Source organism: Eublepharis macularius, chromosome 5 (assembly GCF_028583425.1).
Source record: "Eublepharis macularius isolate TG4126 chromosome 5, MPM_Emac_v1.0, whole genome shotgun sequence".
NCBI classification, from domain to species: Eukaryota; Metazoa; Chordata; class Lepidosauria; order Squamata; family Eublepharidae; genus Eublepharis; species Eublepharis macularius.
This window is the reverse complement of record NC_072794.1, coordinates 156,042,511-156,063,706: the sequence shown is the minus strand read 5'-3', so window position 1 is coordinate 156,063,706 and position 21,196 is coordinate 156,042,511. Positions and strand designations below refer to the sequence as shown.

The 21,196-nt window shown below is 41.2% G+C and overlaps 1 protein-coding gene across 1 annotated transcript in view; it reads right to left on the bottom strand.

The window, feature by feature from the left end:
* Nucleotides 1-21,196, bottom strand: part of RAB22A (RAB22A, member RAS oncogene family) — a 31,722-nt gene that overhangs the window by 7,709 nt on the left and 2,817 nt on the right. Inside the window, exons 2-5 of the mRNA XM_054979051.1 lie at nucleotides 19,457-19,536; nucleotides 13,214-13,295; nucleotides 404-475; nucleotides 220-326 (exon numbers count right to left, since the gene is read on the bottom strand). Of these exons, the coding sequence (XP_054835026.1) occupies nucleotides 220-326; nucleotides 404-475; nucleotides 13,214-13,295; nucleotides 19,457-19,536 (341 nt within the window). The remainder of the gene's footprint in view (nucleotides 1-219; nucleotides 327-403; nucleotides 476-13,213; nucleotides 13,296-19,456; nucleotides 19,537-21,196) is intronic.

Here is a 21,196-nt window from a genome sequence, read left to right as displayed (position 1 = left end):
AACAAGGGTAAGACATCCATTGGAAATCATCCACACTAGACTAGTCTAGTCCAGTCCAGCCTAACTACCAAGCAGTCAGTCCAGACTAGTCCAGTCTATCAGACCAGACCAACTACCAAGTAGTCAGTCCAATCCATCCTAACTACCAAGAGTGATTGCACTAGAGGCTAGTTTTTTTAAAAAAAGTATTTATAGCTGAACATGATTTCCTGAATTTACCTCGCATCATTAAGATCACACTTATTTCCAGCAATAGCTACAACAATATTGGGAGGCCCATGCTGCCGAAGTTCTTTCACCCAGTTCTTCAGTGTTGAAAATGTCTCCTGAAACAGAGGCGACAGAATTAGTAACAAATACATCGCAAATGCATGGTTTGCTTTTTGCAAGCGTTCCCCCTTACCTCTTTTGTGATGTCATAAACTATAATAGCTGCTGCAGACCCTCGGTAGTACATTGGTGCTAGAGCACGGAACTATAAGGAGAAAGACCGAGAAAGAAAATTATTCCAGCGGCATATATAAAAAAAATCATGCAGGGTGACTGAAGCTGTCGGGTCTAAGGCTGAAATAAGGACCCCGGCTTGCTCTGTGATGCCATATTATAGGCCTCTCTAACCACCTTATAATAGCAGTCCACAAGCTTTTGGAACCGGTAAGAACCTCTGGAATTTTGAGAAGGTGTGGTGAGGACTGCCCCAAAATGTTTGCCAAAGGAGGTAGAGCCAAACACAATACTCTACTTTGTGAAAAAGGGGAATAAAGAAAAATGAAGGGAAGCACAGGGGAAGGAAGTGAAAAAGAGGGAGAGAAAAAGAAGGAAAGCCTGAAGGGAAATGTGCCCACAAGGCAGGATGCTTGCAAGTCCTTACAGTTCCCCAGTGGCTGTGGCTGGTATCACAGCTACGAAAAGACCCTTTCGTTTGAATGAAGGCAATCAATAACAAGCCCTGCTTTACAAAGGCCCAGTCTACTTTTAGAACTGCTCAGCGGGTACTAGGAGGGGTACTAGCAGGTTCCATAGTGCCCAGTGTCATATAACAGACCTCTCTCAACATACAGAGCAAGAGCATATGAAGGCAAAAAACCCCCAAACAAACAGATCCATCCATGCAATATTCAATCTGCCTAGGGTTGCCAGCCTCCAGGTGGTAGCTGGAGATCTCCTGGAATTGCAACTGGTCTCCAGGCAACATAGACCAGTTCCCCTGGAGAAAATGGCTGCTCTGAAGGGCGAACTCTATGGCATGACACCCCACTGAGGCCACTCCCCTGCCCAATCCCTTCCCTCTCCAGGCTCTACCCCCAAAATCTCCAGGAATTTCCCAACCTGGACCTGGCAACCCAAAATCTGCCCCAGTACACAACTAATGGAGACTTTAAGGGTACACTTTTAGACAACCTAAACTAGATTTTTACGCAAGCAAGTATAGCAAGCAAGGCTATTTACCCGGTTAAGGGATCAGAAGCAAAAATGGTGGAGAGGGGATGCCAGTCAGGAAGATGCCTCCTCTCTTCTGTTTCAAATCACATCATTATTTTGAAGTATATAAAAAGCAATAAGCACTGCTTTTTCTGAAATGTGATTTTTTTTAATGTAGCCAAGAGAAGGCCTTTGAATCATTGACTCCTCCAACCCTGTTGAAAAGTCCTTGCTTTACAACAAATAAGAGTTTAAGGATCTGTGAAACTTCTCTTCATGTAATTATAGCTACAAGAATACTGCAGCTTTATTCGAGCTGCATAAATACTTGCCTTTTCCTTCTTCATAAATCTCTCTCCAGCAGAGATTGCACACATGTGTCCTTACACTCCCCATGCTACATCATGTAAAACTTCACAGACAACTTTGGCACTCTGAACGCTACTTTACTGCAGCTTGGGTTGGCCGTTCCCCCCGCGCCCCCCCCCCCCGGCCAATGATAATTATTTTCAATGCAGCTACTCCCTCTAGGGTATTATTCCAAAGTGCATCATCCTCAACAAGCCTTCTTAATGTGCAATTTGTCTGAAGGTTTACAACAGTATAAATAAGGGGATCTACTCTATCCTCCCTGTCTGTGTCACCTCCAAATGCCTGGTTTCCTACATCCTGGCCCAGATTAGCTCCAGAAACCTTGATGCTACCTCATGCAATTTGCAATGATTATAGATTATTTATTTCATTGATACCCCACTTTTCTGATGAGTTATGCTTGTGATAGATCAACAGTTGCCCCCCTTCAATTATTATAGCTTGATGCTACAAGGAGTAAAAATTCATAACTGCACGCATGTTACTTTCGGACTCTGCAAGTCTGGTGACTAATAACAGTAGCGGCTGACTGATACTGGCTGCTTACACGAGCAAGCTGCAGTTCATTAGATTACCAGTTTGCTGCCTGCGTTAGAGGAAAAGCACAGCACAAGTCATTTTTCTAAGGAAACCTGTTTCCATCAGAAAGCAACTGTTGTACATGCAGGGTTTATTTAACACATTTATATGCCGCCTGTCCAACCAAATAGGGTCCTCAAGGCAGCAAATATCAAGGTGTTAAACACATTAAAAAGAGCATTTGTGTGTGTGCGTGCGAGCGTGTATGCATAACAATACCATAAAGACATACAGTCATACTAAAAACAACCAGGGAGGAGGACCAATAAGAAGGGCTGCCACTGGGAGAAGTGAATCCCTCACTCTCTGCCTGCACTTCCCTCTGCTGCTCTTAAGAAAATAAAATAAATGGCTGTCAGCTGATGACACACCTTTCTAGGAATTGGCTGAAATTCTAGGAATTGCCTAAAACTCTATGGGCTTACCACAGAAAGGACGAACAAGTTTTTCTAAAAATGATATCATGCCATTGGCCATATTCCCCGCCCCTCGTTTCCCACAGGTTGCCAGACCATTGAAATTTCCCCATAAAACATAAGAGCTTTGAAGAAGACTTTTACAATTGTCTCTGTGCAGTATTGTATTATTTGGTGTTTCAAGCTACAAGATCTGAAGGGAAGAGTTCTCTTGTTTTTTTTTTTTTGAAAAATTTTTTTATTGGGTTAGAATCCATTATTTTTACATTACATTCAATTATCCCCAGTTTTTCATTTCTAACCCCCTCCCTTTCCCCCCCTTTTTTTGACTCCCAACAGCTTTCCAACCCCTTGTCCCTTTTCCCTTACTTATATTTGATTCCTCTATCTAAAACAAATATATATTCTCCTTTATTCTAAGCAGTACATCCTTAACTATTTTTAATATTCTATACCCAAACTGTAAGTCCTTATTTCCATCTTGGATAAACAATTTATCCCAATTTCTATAATTCAAATATTTCTATAAACCATAAACTATATAAATCATACATTCATTTAAGTCAAACAATTTAACTTATACTCCATGTATTGCTGTCTTCTTATAATAATTCAATATAATTCAATATAACTCTCATCATATAGTCAATCAATTTGACTCATCTTTATCCTTAGACATTCAGTTTGGTGCATTATACAGATCTTACCAAAGAAAGAAAATATTATTGGTTACTCAATCCTTATATTTAATCCTTATAGTTAATTATTTTCTATCAATGTTCTATTTGTTAGCCTTCATATATCTATATATATATCCATCTATTAATCTAACTGCTTATAGATTCGCTTTTTTCTCTTCTCCCCCCCGGTAAAGTCACCCTCCTCTGCACTTTATTATACATCAGTAGTTCTCAAACTGCCACAGTTTTCCTCCCACCTCCCATTTCTTCTCCAAATGTTGTTTCAGCTTCTCCCAATCTGTGTTAAACTGCCCTGAGTCCAGATTTCTCAATTTTCTTGTCATCTTGTCCATTTCAGCCATATACAGCAATTTGTAAATCCAATCTTCAATAGTTGGCACTTCTTGTACTTTCCATTTTTGCGCATACAAAAGTCTAGCCGCTGCCGTCATATAAAATATCAATGTCCTATGATGGGCTGGAATTCCCTCCATTCCCAAGTTTAGTAGCAGGAGTTCTGGGTTCTTATTAATTTGAAATTGTAAAATTTCACTCATTTCCCTTATTATTTCCCCCCAGTACTGCCTAGCTACCTCACACGACCACCACATATGATAGAGGGAGCCCTCATGCTTCCTACATTTCCAGCATTTATTAGAAATGTTCAAATTCCCTAGCGCAATCTTCTTTGGTGTCATGTACCAACGATAAATCATTTTGTAAATGTTCTCTTTAATGCTAGTACATGTCGTTGTCTTCATTGTAGTCTTCCACAAGTATTCCCATGCCTCCATTGTTATTTCTTTGTTAAAATTTATAGCCCATTTCACCATTTGTGTTTTAACTGTCTCATCCTCAGTATACCATTTCAACAGTACTTGGTATACCTTAGATATTCTTTTCTTATCTTCTTTAAGAAGGGTCTGCTCTAGTTCCGAATTCTCTATTCGTATACCTCCTTTTACAGAGTCCGAATTATATAAGTCTCTGATCTGTCTATACTGGAACCAATCGTAATGAGGTGGTAGTTCCTCTTGCGTCTTTATTCTGAGTTTAGATAGTTCAATTCTAGTTATTTCTTTATAAGTTAAACATTGTTGTTCATTATCAACAGCTCTCGGGTCTATCACCTCATATGGAACTACCCACAAAGGAGTTCCTTCTTGTAGATAAATTCTGTACTTCTTCCAAATTGTATATAGACTTCTCCGTATAAAATGATGCAGGAACATCGAGTTGACCTTTACTTTGTCGTGCCATAGGTATGCATGCCATCCAAATATTTTTTTGTATCCCTCTAGGGCTAATAATTTCTTGTTCTTTAGTGTCATCCACTCTTTCAGCCACACTAGGCAGATTGCATCATGATAAAGTCTCAGATTGGGCAGTTGCATTCCGCCTCTTTCCTTTGCATCTTGTAAAACTTTCATTTTCACTCGAGGCTTCTTGCCTGCCCATACAAAATCTGATAATTTCCTCTGCCATTTTTCAAATTGTTTGGAGTCTCTGATGATTGGTATTGTCTGTAGCAAAAACATTACTCTTGGTAACACATTCATCTTAACTGCTGCAATCCTACCCAACCATGACAGATTCAGCCTATTCCATTTAATCAAGTCTCTCTCTATCTGAATCCATAGTTTTTCATAATTGTTTTTAAATAAGTCTATGTTCTTTGCAGTCAGTTCAATTCCCAAATATTTCACCTTGTTTGTTACTTCACAGTCCGTTATTTCCATTAACAATTGTTGTTTCTGCTTAGTCATATTTTTACATAGTATCTTTGATTTCTTTTTGTTAATATAGAAACCTGCCAAGTCTCCAAACTCCTTAATCTTATCAATCACTTTTGGCATGTTCTCCAGTGGGTCCTCTACAATTAACATTATATCATCCGCAAATGCTCTGACCTTGTATGAATAGTCCTTAATTTTTATTCCTCGAATTTCCTCGTCTTGTCGTATTTGTATCATCAGGATCTCCAATACTAAAATGAACAACAGTGGAGACAACGGGCAACCTTGTCTTGTTCCTTTACTAATAGTCAATTTCTTAGTCAATTCATCATTCACCACAATTGCTGCAGTCTGGTCTCTGTAAATTTCCTTAATTGCTCTGATGAATCTTTCTCCCAGTTGCAGCTTTTCCAGAGTGGCAAACATAAAATCCCAGTTTAAATTGTCAAACGCCTTTTCAGCATCAACAAAGAAGAAACCAACCTCTTTGTCGCAACGTTTATCATAATATTCAATAGCATTAATCACTGTCCTTAAATTGTCTCTGATTTGTCTGTCTGGCAAGAAACCTGCTTGTTCCTCCTCTATAATCTCCGAGAGCCACCCCTTCAGTCTCTCCGCCAGTATCTTCGCAAAGATTTTATAGTCATTATTAAGTAACGATATCGGTCTGTAATTTTTTACATTAGTCAAGTCTTGGCCCTCTTTTGGGATCAATGATATGTTCGCTTCACTCCAGGTGTCTGGAATCCTTTGATCCCTTAAAACTCCATTGATCACCTCTTTTAGGAATGGTGCCAGTTCATTGGCCATTGTCTTATAAAATTTAGCCGTAAGTCCATCTGGCCCTGGCGCCTTTCCTAGATTTGCAGATTGTATTGCCTTACTTATTTCCTCGCCCGTTACTTCACTGTTCAATTTATTTCTCCAAGCTTCCGAGATTTCTGGAAGTTTCGTTTTCTCCAGATATGACGCTATTGATTCTTTATTTACTTCTTTCTTATTGTACAGCTTAGCGTAGAATTTATAAAAGGCTCTACTAATGGTAGTCTGTTCCAAATACGTTTTGTTGTCTTCACAAATTTTGTTTATTATTTTCTTTTCCCTTCTCTTCTTCAATTGCCATGCCAGGTACTTCCCAGGTTTATTTGCACCTTCAAATGCTTTCTGATTCAGTCTTTTAAGGTTCCACTCCAATTCTTTATTACTCATTGCTGTTAACTGTTCTTGAAGTATTTTAATTTCCTGATATAATTTCTTTTTCCCTGGTCTCTTTTTTAGCTGTATTTCTTTGGCTTTTATTTTCTCCTCAATCTCTTGTTTTTTTTTCCTCTTTTTTCTTTCTTGCTCTACCATTTAAGTCCATTAGTATGCCCCTTACAACCGCCTTATAAGCATCCCAAACTTTGTCAGTTGGTACTTCTTTGTTCACATTATACTGTATGAAGAACTTTGTCTCTCTTCTCAATATCTCCATGTTCTCACCTTCTTGTAGCAAGTCCTCATTTATTCTCCATGCTTTCCTTTTTCTCCTTTTCCCTAATTTCCACATAATTGGGTTGTGATCTGAGCCTATCATCGGCATTATTTCTACCTCCTTAGTCCATAACGCTAAGTCTTTTGAGGCCCAGATCATGTCAATTCTTGATAATGTAGAGTGCCTTGCAGAATAAAAAGTAAACTGTCTGCTTTTGGGATATTCTCTCCTCCATACATCTTCGAGAGTCTCTTGTTGAATCAAAAAAGAGCTTTGGTAGTAATCCTCTTTTCTTTTGTGCCGTTATTGTCTTTTTATCTAATTCCAAGTCTGTCACTCCATTGAAGTCTCCAGCAAGAATTATCTGGTCATATGAAAGATCGTCTAAATGCTTCCTCAAATCCTCAAAGAAGCTTTCTTTTGCACCGTTAGGCGCATAAACTCCGACTACCAACACTCTCTTTAAATTCCAAATACATTCCACTGCTACAAATCTGGCTTCCACATCTTTCATTACAAATTTTGGCTGTAGCTCCTCTTTTACATACAACACCACTCCCCTTTTTTTCTTGCTTGAGGCCGCTACAAATTCCTTGCCCATTTTTCCCAATTTTAAATATTTTACATCCTGCTTTCGAATATGAGTCTCTTGCAAGCAAACAATGTCACATTTTTGTTTTAATAGCCAGTGGAAGATATTTTTCCTCTTATTCGGTGAATTTAGTCCATTTACATTCCAAGATAATACTTTACACTCCATACTCATAATCTTGTTGGTAAGTCTTTTTCATTGTCCCTTATAAATCGCTCCATCTCCCGCTCAGATCTAATGCGCTTTTTGGCACCTCCAAATTCAAAGGACAAACCTTCTGGAAGCTCCCATCTGTACCTGATTTTCATGTCCTTCAACATCTGAATTAGCGCTTTATATTTTTTCCGATCTAGTAACACTGATCTGGGTAATTCCTTCATTATGATAATTGTCTTGCCATCGATCTCCAATGGATCTTGAAACTGCTTAGTCACAATCTTCTCTTTCATGTTTCATGTTGTAAATTGCACAATCACATCTCTTGGTACTTTCCTCTGGGTTGCAATTCTCGAATTCACGCGATATGCCACATCTAGGATAGCCACAACTTCCTCCTCCTCCTTCCCCAGGTATTCAGCTAACACCTCAGTCATCTGTTCTTGCGCTGTCTTTCCTTCTATCTCTGGCAAACCGCGAAATCTGAGCTGCTTTTCCATGTGTTTACTTTCCGCAACCGCCATCCTTCCCCTCATCAGTCTCATCTCCGTTTGTTGCGTGTCTGCTATGTTCTCCATCGCTCCTTCTACTGTTTTGACTCTCTGCTGTGTTCCTTGCAATTCACTTTGTATTGTTTCCATACCTTTCTTCACTTCTGACAGCTCCGATTTTACTTCTGACAGCTCCGATTTTACTGTCTGTTTAACCTCCTTGATCAGCTCCAATTTCATGTCTTTAAATTCTTTTATCACCTCTAAAAGTTTTTTATCCAAATTTTCTATTGCCGATTGCCACTCTTTTTTCGACATCGTGGGGCTTGCTTTAGCTCGCTCCCACGAGTCCGCTCTCTTCCTTAACTCCGTGGCGCTGAGTTTAGTACCTTTTTTATTTCAAATGTCCCGGTCTTCTTGCATAAATTAATTTTTAAAGAGTCCAAAATGTCAGGCGTCTTTTCTCTATGGTCTCTCTATAATTTTGTAATCCAAAATGGCCTACTTCCTTTTCCGCTGCAGCCGCGACCCTTCCCCTTTCAAAAATGGCGATTCCCTTCTTCCTGCCCTCCAGCAAGGGCCGCTTCTCTCCAGCCACTCTATTGTTGTTACGCACTTCCTGTCTCCCGTCTTCCCACAGCAGATCTCGCGATGGTGTCTTTTTCTCACAGCTCCATAACCGCAAGTATTCAAAACAATAGTCCAATTGCTTTAATAACTTCTTTAAACTTAGTCTCTTTTCAAATACAACTTTTGCCGAGTCTTCCCCTCCTTTTTATTAATCTGTTGCAGCTTAAAAATCTACTCTTTTTCCTCTCTGTTTTTATCAATCTGTCCCGTATCAGAAGATAGTGATCTTTACCTTCTCCTTCACTTTTCTCGGGTTGTAATCACTGTTTCGATTTTAACTTCTCCTCTCCACTTCTTCCCCCAATCGAAGCTTGGGTATGTAGGTCTTATGCCAGCCGAATTGGCCCCAAAACTGCCGCAGAGATTGTAGCCGACCCGTCGCAGGGTGGGACCTCAAGGATCGGGAGGGGACCCGTTGCGCAGAGCCCCCCCTCGTCCGAGATCAACGCGCCCTAGGGTCTCGAGCGTTCTTTGCCTGCTCTCCGCCTGAGAGCAGTCGGCCGCGGGCTATTTTCACCCCGCCGGCCGCTTAAAACGGCAGTCCGGTCAGCTCCGCAACTGGAGCTGCTTCAGACCTCCATAGATCCCAAACCGGAAGTCCCCGGAAGAGTTCTCTTGTAATGGGCCACAGGTGATCCAGTGCAGTTCAGAAAACACACCAGTAAATTTGACAAATCCATTTTACTCAGCCGGGAAAGAATATTCTTGTTTGACAGTGATGAAGACGGATGGAAAACGAGAAAGATGGCAATTTAGTGAAAGCTGGATTCATCCTGAACTTCTGTTCCCAAGCTCACGAACAAAGCAAAGACAATGTTTTTTCTCTACCTCCTTCCCAACACTCATGCTATTTTTCTGGAAATGTGAGGGCCAAAGAAAAAGCTCAGTAAATTCAGAAAAAATGTTCTGTCTCTCCCCCGCCCCACCTCCCACAAGGCCTTTTATCAATCTTTTCCCTGATGGAAAAATTGGAAAATTTGAGAGAACACTGAAAAGAAACTCTTATGAAATATTTCAGAATGAGTTATTATTAGAATAAGATTAGAATGTTTCTAATAACAAGGTTTTGTATTCAAAATGTATATCATTATTTTTCATAGGGAAAAATGTGAATATTTTGGGAAGCGCTAAAAAAAACTTATAGTGTAGACATAGACAATGTTTTCAAGATTCTTTTGTTTAAATGTAAATATTTTAGCAGCAATTAATATGCTATAATGTGTTTAATTATAATACATTATTAAAGAGTTCAGTGTTTTCAACGTTATAAGGTTTAGCTTAATATCTAAACAGTTTTAGAGAAAATAAGCAGCAAGCATCTTTGCACCGGTTGCTATTTCCTTCAAATTATGGCGCAAATGAGAGAAGATCTTAGGCCTATTTGTATATCCTACTTACTACTCTGAGAGAGTTTCCGTCCAAATAATAATACACTTTATTTTGTTTACTACAGAATTTGTTTCTTTCCAATTTTTTCTCCCTTGCCCCTCAGATGACAAAAATTAAAGATACTTGAGTGATGGTAGCACAGGCTGCAGCATTTTGCAACTCTTTCTCAAGTACTGGGCATACTTGCAGTTTGTCTTACAGAAGATGAAGATAGTCATACTTTTAAATTCCATAGATATGCTAAATTGTACAATTTTATAAGTTGACCGAGTTAATGCAATCATATAAATAATGCATTTTATGTTGTTTATCATTAAAAGAATGTTTTGGTTTGATAGGAAAGTATTGCATATTTCAGTTTCCCCAATTTCCATTTTTTCTGAAAAAATTGGAAAACTCCTCCCCTCCTTTTCAAAATTCCCAGAAATATTTACGTCTGTATACCTTCCTTTCTTGGTGATACTATGTAGAACTCCTAGATCCCTCTGTGCTCCCTGCACAGAGGAAGACCACAATGCTGATTCAGTGCTGATTAAGCATCACGTTATTTCTAATGCAAAAGCCAAAAAGTTTTATGCCATTAAGTAAAAATAGAAAAGAGGATCCTGCTTTTCCTCTCCTGAATGCATTTTACACTTTAATAGAGCAAGTTTTCAATCACATTCAGACAGATGTGCATATATATTTAAATTTAAATGGATTCTAGAGCCAGAGTTATAGAATCAGAGTTGGAAGGGTCCTTATAGACCATCTAGTCCAACCCCCTGCCCAATGCAACAAGAGCCTAAAGGATCCCTGAAAAGTATTTGTCCCACTGCTCCTTGAAGATTGCCAGTGAGGGGGAACCCACCACATTCCTTGGCAGCTGATGCCACTGCTGGAATAGTTCTTCTATGAGTTAAGGTTAAGCTGAAAATTGTCACAGTATTAAATGAATATCCTCTGCCAACTAACTGTTAGCCTAATGGAGAAAGCTACTCACTGAACAAACTCCTGAAAAAACAACTTTAGCAAAGTCACCCTAAACCTGGAAGAGGAAGCAGTGTTTAAGAGTAACATAGGTGGAAACCATCTATTTAGACAGATGCTTTTGCTCTAGTTCTAGGCTGGGGAAAGGAAAAAGGAAAGATCACCACAAACTGGATGCCTCTGGATCATGTCCTCCGCCTGCTCTGATACAAGCTGCTCCTTCCATTTGCCAGACCACAGATGGGATACATGGCCATGTGCACAGGAGCCAGCATACTCCAAAGGGTCATGTTTTCAGAAAACTCCAGTGTCAGGTACAGATCATACCTTGGTCATCTCTAGAGATGGGTATGAAATGGGGGGGGGGGAATGAAACGAGCGTTTCGTGTTTCGTTGCATTCCACAAATCATGAACTTTCATGAAATTGTCCTGTATCGTGAAACGATTCGTTAGTTTTGTGATTCGTCAGAACCCAGGGCACTGCAATGGCCCCCTTCATACCCAGAGATGCCAAACTCACAGGGAGACTTCAGCAGGCTCTCCTCCACTCACCCTCACCCAACAAGCCAGCAAATGCTCTAAATAAGAATAGAAACAAAGAAAATTAAAGAAAAGAAGGTAGGCCTCAGTTAAGCTAGGCTCCACAGCCAGGCAATGCCCTGAGACTGGGATTGGGTGGGGTGGAGGAAAGAAGGCACCCTCACCCAATGACCTTCCCAGCAAGGCCAAGAGCTGAAAATAAGAAAGAGACTTTTCAGTCTCTTGTAAAGCAGCAGCAAATCCAGCCAAAAGCTCCCAATTCCACTCTCTCACTCCAAATTACAGCAACAGGTCCTCCCTCTCCCTCTGTCTACTGGAACTGAAAAGTACGAGGTAGAGAGTTGTGCCTTATATAAGAAATGCTCACATAAAGAAGAACAGGAGGTCTCTGGTTGGCAGATAGATCTGCCTAACAGGGTTTGGAGGGATGAGATTGGTGTTCCCATGGCTACAGAAGGCCCATCTCCTCAGTTGCCTAGGGGATTAAACCCCCTACTTCTTGCTGTATAGGGCAGAAAGGAAGCTCTCCAGTTGACAGGGAGAGCTGCCTATCAAGGTTATGTGGGCTAAGATTGGGGTTTCCAATGGCAACAAAAGGCCTGCAGACATTCCAGGCCTTTGTTTCCTAGGGAATCAATGGATCGGCGCCAGCCTGTCTGGCATCATGCATCAAATGAATCGGCCCCCAAATTTGTGAATTTCGTGAAAACTGTGGCCCCACGAAACACATTTCGCAAAACATGAATTGGCCTGATTTGTCACGAAATTTGATTCATATTTCGATTCGTGCCCATGTCTAGTCACCACTATGTGTTGAAGGAACAAGATGGCTAACACTTTTTTCCTGTATCTATAACATACAGCTTTTCATGTTAAGAAAAAAACCGATGACACTCTTTGTGTGCGCATGACGCATTCGGTGGAGAAAGTGGATAAAGATCACTTTTCCCTCGTTTTCCCATAACAGTAGCAGGGATGGTACCCAATGAAGTTGATGGACAACAGATTCAGAAGATGGGCCAAAGAAAGTACTTTTTTACTCAATGAATAATTAAGCTGTTGGATTCTCTGCCAGAAGACATAGCCATGGCCAAAATCATATATGGCTTTAAAAGACAGATGCATAGGAGGCTGTTCCATCAATGGCTACTAGCCATCTAGGCAGAGGCTTACTGCCTCTGAATATCAGTGCTAGGAGGCAGTATCAAAGGCAGGCCTGGGCTGCTATGCCCTGTTTGTTGGCTCTGCAGGACCACTGTGTAAAACAGGATGCTGAACAGATGGGCCACTGGTCTAATCCAGCATGACTCTTACGTTCTTTGTCACATCACACATGTCGGATTGCCTTGAGATTCTTCAATTCAGTTTTCAAAAGCAGTGCTGCGGCTGGCGGTTTAAGCAGATTATAAATGATATCAACAGATCCAGGAAAACATTCCCACATACAGTTTTTGGAATTTCATAAAAAGCAAATTAATTCAGCTGAAACACATAGTACCTTAATAGATAAATCTCTATTCATGAATCTCTTTATGTCCCAATACTCGGACACAGGTTGAGTAACTGGAGAACTCCTTATCACCGATCTAAAAATGTCATCTGTAAGTGGCTACGGCACATCAAAGAATGGCTTTACAAGTCAGGAAATACATCATTAATGAGAGAGGAGAACAGGACACAGCCACCTGCATTTTGGCAAATTAAGCTGTAGGAACAAAGTTTGATCATACTGATCAATAAAAAACAACAGCTTATGTACTTACTCGTTCTTGCCCTGCTGTGTCCCATATTAGGAATTTATGCAACTCATTCTGATACTGCACTGTCTTGGTCATAAAAGAGGCCCTGAAAAGTATTTAGCATAAAAGTATTTAGTACATCACAAAAGCACCGTATAAAAAGAAACACCCAAACCGAGAACTTTTCCTAGCCATGCATATTAAATTTCAGATTATTTTTTATTTAGTACAATTTTATCACACCCTTCCACAAAAAAATTCAGATTGATCACTGTATAAAAACCTTGCCAAAAATCCAAACACACATGACTCTAGCACACAAGCTACTGATGTTACTTGAGCTTTGTACATTTCCTTTTAGTATTTCCATTATCTTGTATAAGGGAGAACATGTAAAGCTTATAAAGGAGGAAGACAGCTTTATGCAGCTACAAATCCAATTGTTGCCATCAGTAGCCTATCTGTACACATGCAGCCCTCCTCCAATGGGGCAAAGAGCATCCCCCCGGGCCAGGAAAGCAGAATGAGGGGAGACTGAAACCTTTCCTGCACACCACAGTCCTGATCCAAACTGGTGCTCTGTGCACTTTACAACTGAATTCCCATGGGGAACTTGCAGCTCCATCTGGCCACAAGCCCTCTGTGGCAGTAACATGTCAAATGCAACGTAGTTTGGCCTGGAGTTTAGTGCAAGAAGAAACTGCCCCCCCCTTTTTTGGATCACTAATGACATCAATAAATAAAGTGGGCTTCTACAACAGCAATGCCATACTGCAAAAGAAAACATGCTCACATTTGTCAAAGAAAGTCTACATTTTCTCCCTACTAGCAAGAAGATGGAATTCCCCCTCTGCCAGGCAGGAAAGACCGTGTGGTTCAATTACATTAAGATTCATTTTATTAACCAAAGAGGTTCTTAATGCTGAGTTGTATTCAAGAGACTGATACAATACTAAAAACTGTGATAGCTAATTTTGTACGTTATAAATCAGACCAACATCATTGCTCTCCAGGCCTCTTACAAAATATCGTGTAATTTTCCTGAGTCGTACAGGGCTCTGATGTAGTCAAATGCTGACAATTACCCTGGGGAAGTCAAGGACAATTGCCTGCACTTAGCAACACAAGCGGCTTTATATTTAACAAACAGCAACTTTTTCTACATAGTCTACCTATACTGGAGCAAGTGAGTAATGTATAAACTGACATGCACCTCCAAGTGAAAACAACTCCAACCCAGGCTTCTAGTCAGTGGTGCAGTCACAGAGAATAAACAATACATTTAACTCTGTTTTTCAATAAAAAGGCACTCAGGATTCTTTACTGTTTTGAAAAACAATTCTGATTAAATCAACTGGGTACAGTTTTAAAAAATAGGAATAAACTAAAACTAGTAACTCTTGAGGAATCAGTTCTTGTTGTCTATGAGAACCAGGACCCGTTTATTCAGATGCTGTTGCAACACTAATGGGTGCTATCCAGGTGATAGCTTTGGAACGGAACCTGGTCCAAACTCCATGCTTGGACATGGATGGCCTCACATTCTTATCTGCAAACTAAGAAACCCAGAGGGCTTTTATGAGAAACAGCAGCTAGTAACAACAACAAAGCAGCACTCAACTGCATCAGAAAGTGGACGCAGGAAAATATTTAAATGTCCTTCAATGTAAAGACGGACACAGGATGCTTTTTAAAACTAGATATACTGGGGAATAAGGAGGGGACTTTTTACATGAAAACCCATGTATTCTACCACTGAGCCACAGCCCCTCCCCCCTAAAGATAAAGCATTTGGGAAGGCAATAGCAAAAGACAAGACGGCTAGAGTAGTGCTACCTGGTCTACCGGAATGGCAGGAGACCTCCCACTGGGAGCTCTCTTGCTCTGCCAGTGCTCTTAGGGCCAGTGGGGGGAAATAGCAAGCGATATAGTGATATCACTTCCAGCATGACCTGGAAAGGATGTCATCATATGAGAGGGATGCTTGAGTATCCACGTCTAACTCTATAGTTTTTCCATAGAGTGTCACCCCACATGATGACATCACTTCTGGGCTGCACCAGAAATGATGTCACCAGTAAGTCCCCCCCTCCCCACTCCCAATGGTTGTCAGTCTCAGGTTGGCAACCCAAGGCTTGAACAATCCACAGCAAATTTAGCACCTGTACATACTTCCAGCAGGGCTGCTAACTATCCTAATCATCTTGATGGTGGTTAGGAAGCAACCTGTAGAAGTGACCAGTGATGGTGGAAGCAATCTGTGATTAGAAATGTATCTATGCTAGGGCTGCCTTCTTTGAAGTCTCCAGAGACAGAACCCCATGAGCCTATCGCTCTGGAGACCCAAGCCTTAATAAAAAATAGAGCCTCCTTTTTTCTCTCATGCCCATCTGGCTCTTCTGGTCCTTCCATGGATCCAGATTGATTGCTGGCTGCTCTGCTCACACACCAAAGAGGACTAAAGGGGACAGTCCCCCCCTTTTTTCCAGAAGGGATAGGACTCTTTGCCCACCTGTCACAGCTTCCCACTGCCACTTGGAATAGTGGGAGAAGAATTTTAAAAATGCCATCAGGCAACGGCGCCCCTCATATTTCTCCCTAGACTCCCTTTGGTTGCCAGGCTGGTAACCCTAATCTGTCCACCTGAACAGGTGATAGCAGGGATTTTTGCTATTGCTGGACCACTTAGGGAGAGCACTGGAATAATGGGCATTCCTACAGTCACACATATCTATTTACTTCTGGTTTGGACCGTGCCCATATTTGGAATCTTGTGGAGGAAGTACGTATGAACTTAAAACAATCGAATGAAAAATCTGGCAGCACCACCAACTTTATGAACGGGCTTTGAGTTACTTTAGTTTCTTGCTGGTTTAAGAATGTTTGTGCTGGCAAGAAAGGGAAAAGCACAGAAAATAAAGTCTTGTTCACTGTTCATGGAGACATGGTCAGTCTTTGCATCAAAGTTACTCAGACAAAAGAAAGGCGATTCTCAGTATGTCGTGTTCTCAACTATCACTACATAGACAAAATGGGCTATAGCTTGAGCAAAATGAAACTAAAAGCAAAGCTATGCAGAGAACATTTAAAGGTCTTCTGCCTCCTTTGAAGCAAACCAAAAATGACTTGGAGAGTGACACCTGCAGAAAGAGGCTCTTCCCCCCACCATGCAAAAGGTCAAGCCAAGATAGATGAGGCAAGAAATCAGGCATGAAAGAAAGCAAAGACCAGGCTGCAGAGGGTGAAGCTCGACACATTACAGCTTCCGTTCTCAGATGTAAGCTGGAGACGAAAGAAATGCTGACTGGCTCACATCAGTGCAAGCATGGGCACAGAACGAAGACCCTATCCAAACCAACAGATTTATTTATCAAATTTATTCTCTACCCTGCCTGCGAACGGGCTCAGGCAGTTTAACAACATATATAACGTACCATGTGTATAACATACATAATGTACAAGATGCTTATGGCGCAATCAATGGGCACAGACTGGAGTGGTAACCCTGCATCAGCTTGTGCTGCTTCCCTCTCTGTGACTTAGATGTTTAAAGCTGTAGAAAAGGTTTAAAATCATTTGCTTCTTTGTATGTTTAACTTTACACAACTTAGTGGTGGTAGATTAATTCAGTTCTTAACTGGATCCTAGCTCCAATATTCATTTAAACAGAGCTTTTTAAAGTAATAAACAAAATTATGAGAAACTGGGAGAAGTCAGGTTTAGGTTTTTGGGGGGCAGTAACAACCATATGTTTATGTATATACTACGACGCTTTTGTTAAAACGTTAATAAAAGTATAGAAAACTTTGAAGAGTTTAGGATTAGGTTTCTGTGGTTGCGATATTTAGAAAATATAGAACTCTCAAGGCTGAAAATGGAGTCTGCCAAATTTCTGGGTTGCTGCCTAGAACCAAACCAAAATATGTCAAGGCCAGCCTTAACATTATTTTATCAAATGATTAAAACAAACTGAGGCATATAAATTTAAGGACTGCCATTCTGATTCAGAGAAATGACCCATCTAAGTCCGAAGCATTCCATCAGCCTGCCAGACTCAGCAAGGAGAACAATGTCTGCCCCAGAGTCCCCCTTGCCTCTCCCCTCATTGGCTAGGCAGAAGTATCACGGAACAGAGATTAAGGCTGTGGCCAGCGATGGTTACTGACAGACCTAGCCTAAATCAATGCAGCCAATCCCATTAAAGAACCAGTATATTTAATTCTTAACTGTGCCCCCAACAGTGGATACCTAAATCAGTGGATCTGGGCCACACTGGCAGAAAGGAGATTTTTCTTCAACCCAGACCCAAATTTGCAGAAAAATCTGAAAATTACACACAAAAAAAGGGGTGGGTAAAAATCTCAAAACAGACCACTGCTGCAGTGGTGGGGGACGGGGAGAAGACTGGGAGCCTCCCCCTCCCTGCACACATGGAAGGAGCTACACTGGAGGGAGGCAAGTCTATGAGTTCAACTGGGAACCTTTGTTATACCACCAACTCCCCCTCTTCCTCTGCTGCTGACCTCTCAGCTGAAGGTGGCTAAGGAGAGGAGGCTTCCTAGCCCACCTCCAGTAGTCAGCAGTCAAGAGGAAAGTTTGGGGAGAGTGGCTAAAGCGGTGGTCCTGGAGGCAGGTGGGAGAGAAGGAGTCTCTTTGCCCATCCACCCGCCTCCAGTGCTGTCACCTTAGCCACCCTCCCCAAACTTTCTCATCAGCTACTGACTGCTTGGACTGAGTTGACGGTGCTGGAAGAGGACAGGTGGGTCAGGAGGCTCCTTTTCCTACACCTGCCTGCCTCCAGCACCATCGTCTCAGTCCTGGCAACCAGCAGCTGAAGGGAATGTTTGGGGAGGGTGGCTGAAGCAACGGTGCCGGAGTCGGCTGGGTGTGTGAGAAGGAGGGGGCAGAGCGGTGAGGAGAGAAGCAGGTAGACAAGGCAGAGCAGCAGAGAGGGGTGGGCGGAGATCAGGATGAGGAAAGACGGCAGAGCGAGAGGGCGAGGAGGAGGTGGGGATGCGAGGAGGTGGCAGCAGCGGGAGGAACAGGTACATCAAAAACAAGAACCTATGAGGGGATTTCCCCATCATGGGTCCTTGCTTGTTATATGGTAATGGCCATCACAGCCTGTAATGGAAATTAGCTTCCCAAATTGACTGCTGTTTGGTATTAGTCTGCTGCTTATCAAAATATGTATCTTTGTATTCTGAATAGCTAAGAAGATTTTAAACCGTCTCTACAACTTTAAAAATCTAAGTCGCAGAGAGGGAAGCAGCATAAGCTAATGCAGAGTTTCTCCAGTCTACGCCCACTGATTGCACTGTCAGCACCTTGTACATTATCCTTCCATTTTAATTGTAGTCAACATAATCTTTCCACTGGACGATTCTGACTAGAGATGCAAAAGCCTGGAAAAATGTGGGTGGTGGGGGAGAGAATCCCTTTCCAGGACTTTAGACATTTGGGGGATAAAGAGCCAGTCTGGTGTAGTGATTAAAAGCGGCAGGACTCTAATCTGGAGAGCCGGGTTTGATTCCCCATGCCTCCACTTGGAGCCAGCTGGGGGATCCTGGGGCAGTCACAGCTCTCTCAGAGCTCTCTCAGCCCCACCCACCTCACAGGGTTATTGTTGTGAGGATAATAACATACTTTGTAAACCACTCTGAGTGGGCACTAAGTTGTCCTGAAGGGTGGTATATAAATAAAATGTTGTTATTATTATTATTATTATTAAAGCCTATGAAATATTCTTTTGAAATGAGTTAAAATCCATTTTAATAAAAGTTTTTACCCATTCAAAATGTGTAGCGTGAAAATTGGTAAGTAAAACAACCTATAATATTAAATAATGATAATTCCTGTCTGTTCTATCAACTTATACAAAATATTTTCAAAGATGTCTTTGGACACTAGTTAAATTAGAGTCAATATTTATATCAAGCATGGCTTTGTTAAGTGCAAACACTTCCCTTAACTGCAATTAAGGTAGTCGGAGAGAATTCACTCAACAGCCAGGAGGGATTACATGTTCCCAAGAACAGCTCCTGATTTCTTAACTGTGGCCAAGAGGAAGCCAGTACAACTTCATAATCCCCCTTTAATTTCTAGTTTCTTGCTTATTTATTAGGTAAAAGAGAGACATAGTTTCCATGGATTTTAATTTCTATACCCAAGTTACACTTATACATAAAATTGTTTTACATATAACATTCTTAAATGTTAACAATCATTAATTTGTTTAACAATCATTAGTTTATTTAAGTTCCTCACCCAATTGTTGGATTGATGTTGGGATCAAAGCTGTCTTCTACAAAGCGCCATACAATGCTTGATTTGCCCACACCAGTGTCCTGAAATGGAACAAGAAACCAATTTTTAAATTATTACTGCATGGGGGAAGGAGGGTGGCAACTATTATAATATTGTTTTAATAAAATTGAAGATCTCTCTCATCAGCTTTATGATATTAGGACAAAGAACTCTGTTCAGACTAGGGGGGGCATGATTTATTTACATACATAAATCATCATGAATAAATGCATAGGAAAAGATAGAACTCAAACCATACCTTAAAGGAGTGTCCACCAAAACTATTTTCCTCTCCTTTGAGAACCTCTGCATTCAGAGGCCATAAAACTCTGAATACGAGTGCCAGGAGGCAACATCAGGGGAAGGCCTTGGCCTCTATGACCTGTTGTTGGCCCTCCTCCATATCTACTGGTTGGCCACTACGTGAGACAGGATGCTGGACTAGATGGACTCCTGGTGTGATCCAACAGGGTTCCTCTTTTGTTCTTACATCAGAATAGCGTTGCTGGAACGTGCAATGTGTCTCCAAGATATTATAAGGCTATAAGGCTATAATTATAAGGCTGACCTACCTCCACAGCTACTCTTTCAAATGACCAAAACCACTCAGATAAGTGCAGTAGAAGCGGAAAGGAGTGAATCAGGTGCTTGCCTAAAAGAGGGTTGTTAGATCGCAAGCAATTTAAGTTAGACATGAAAAAGGAAGGGAATCCCTCCTCCTCAATTATTTCCATAGCATAGATAGCCAGTATATAATATACAGATAGTGAAACAAAGATTTTTCACCAAGCATTTCCTGCAAATGACATCCAGACTCAACATTTGGTTTCCAGTTGTGCCAACTGATGATGCTCTAGGGATTAATAAACGGCAATCACTGGGTTAAATCTAGACACCTGAAGGGTTGGAAATAACATGTTGGAGAACTGTGGTTGGAGCTTTGGACTGCTTTATATTCCTTTCCCCCTTCTTAAAGGAGCCTGAAAAAGAAATGATCATCTATTATGTACCCAAGAAACACTCTATTGTCCTGTCAACAGTCCAAGGGCTGGACAAAAGTTCTGTTGTACAAATTGCCTCAGAGGTGTCAGAGGTCTGGCGGCACAACGTAGTGGGCGCTATATCAAGTTGTAAGGACTTCACACCTATACAGGAAGGGCTTCACAGCTATGCACACACAGCTCAGGCCTTGCTGAGCATCATCTTTTGACAGCAAACCTGTCCTTAGGACAGTGAAAAAGGGCTACCCATACATGGCAGGTTTCAGCATACTGAAGGTACACTTAAAAACATTTTTAAAAACTGCATCAGAAAACGACCTAATGAACACTTGAGCATACTTGTCCTGCAGAACACATTTCCAATTTGTTGCGGGGGGGGGGGGGGGGGAGAGAGCTGAAATTTGCTAATTCATGCCCCTAACAATTTTTGTTTTCTTGGAAGAGGTCATGGAGTGCAGACTGTCAGAAAATCCTAGTCCCTACCCATCAAAGTTTTGCCTAACTTTAAAAAGAGTTTATATAATATAATTGCCTATCTCCGGCAAAACAGGCGTCAGTTTCGTGTCCTTTGATATCCTTAAAATCCATTAGGAAGCATTTGTTAAAAGAAAACTTTTCCAGGTTATTGTGTAAACCTTTTAAATCAGTGGCAGAGTGTGGGAAGATGGAATGCATGCTACCCATTGAATAGTGGATGCAC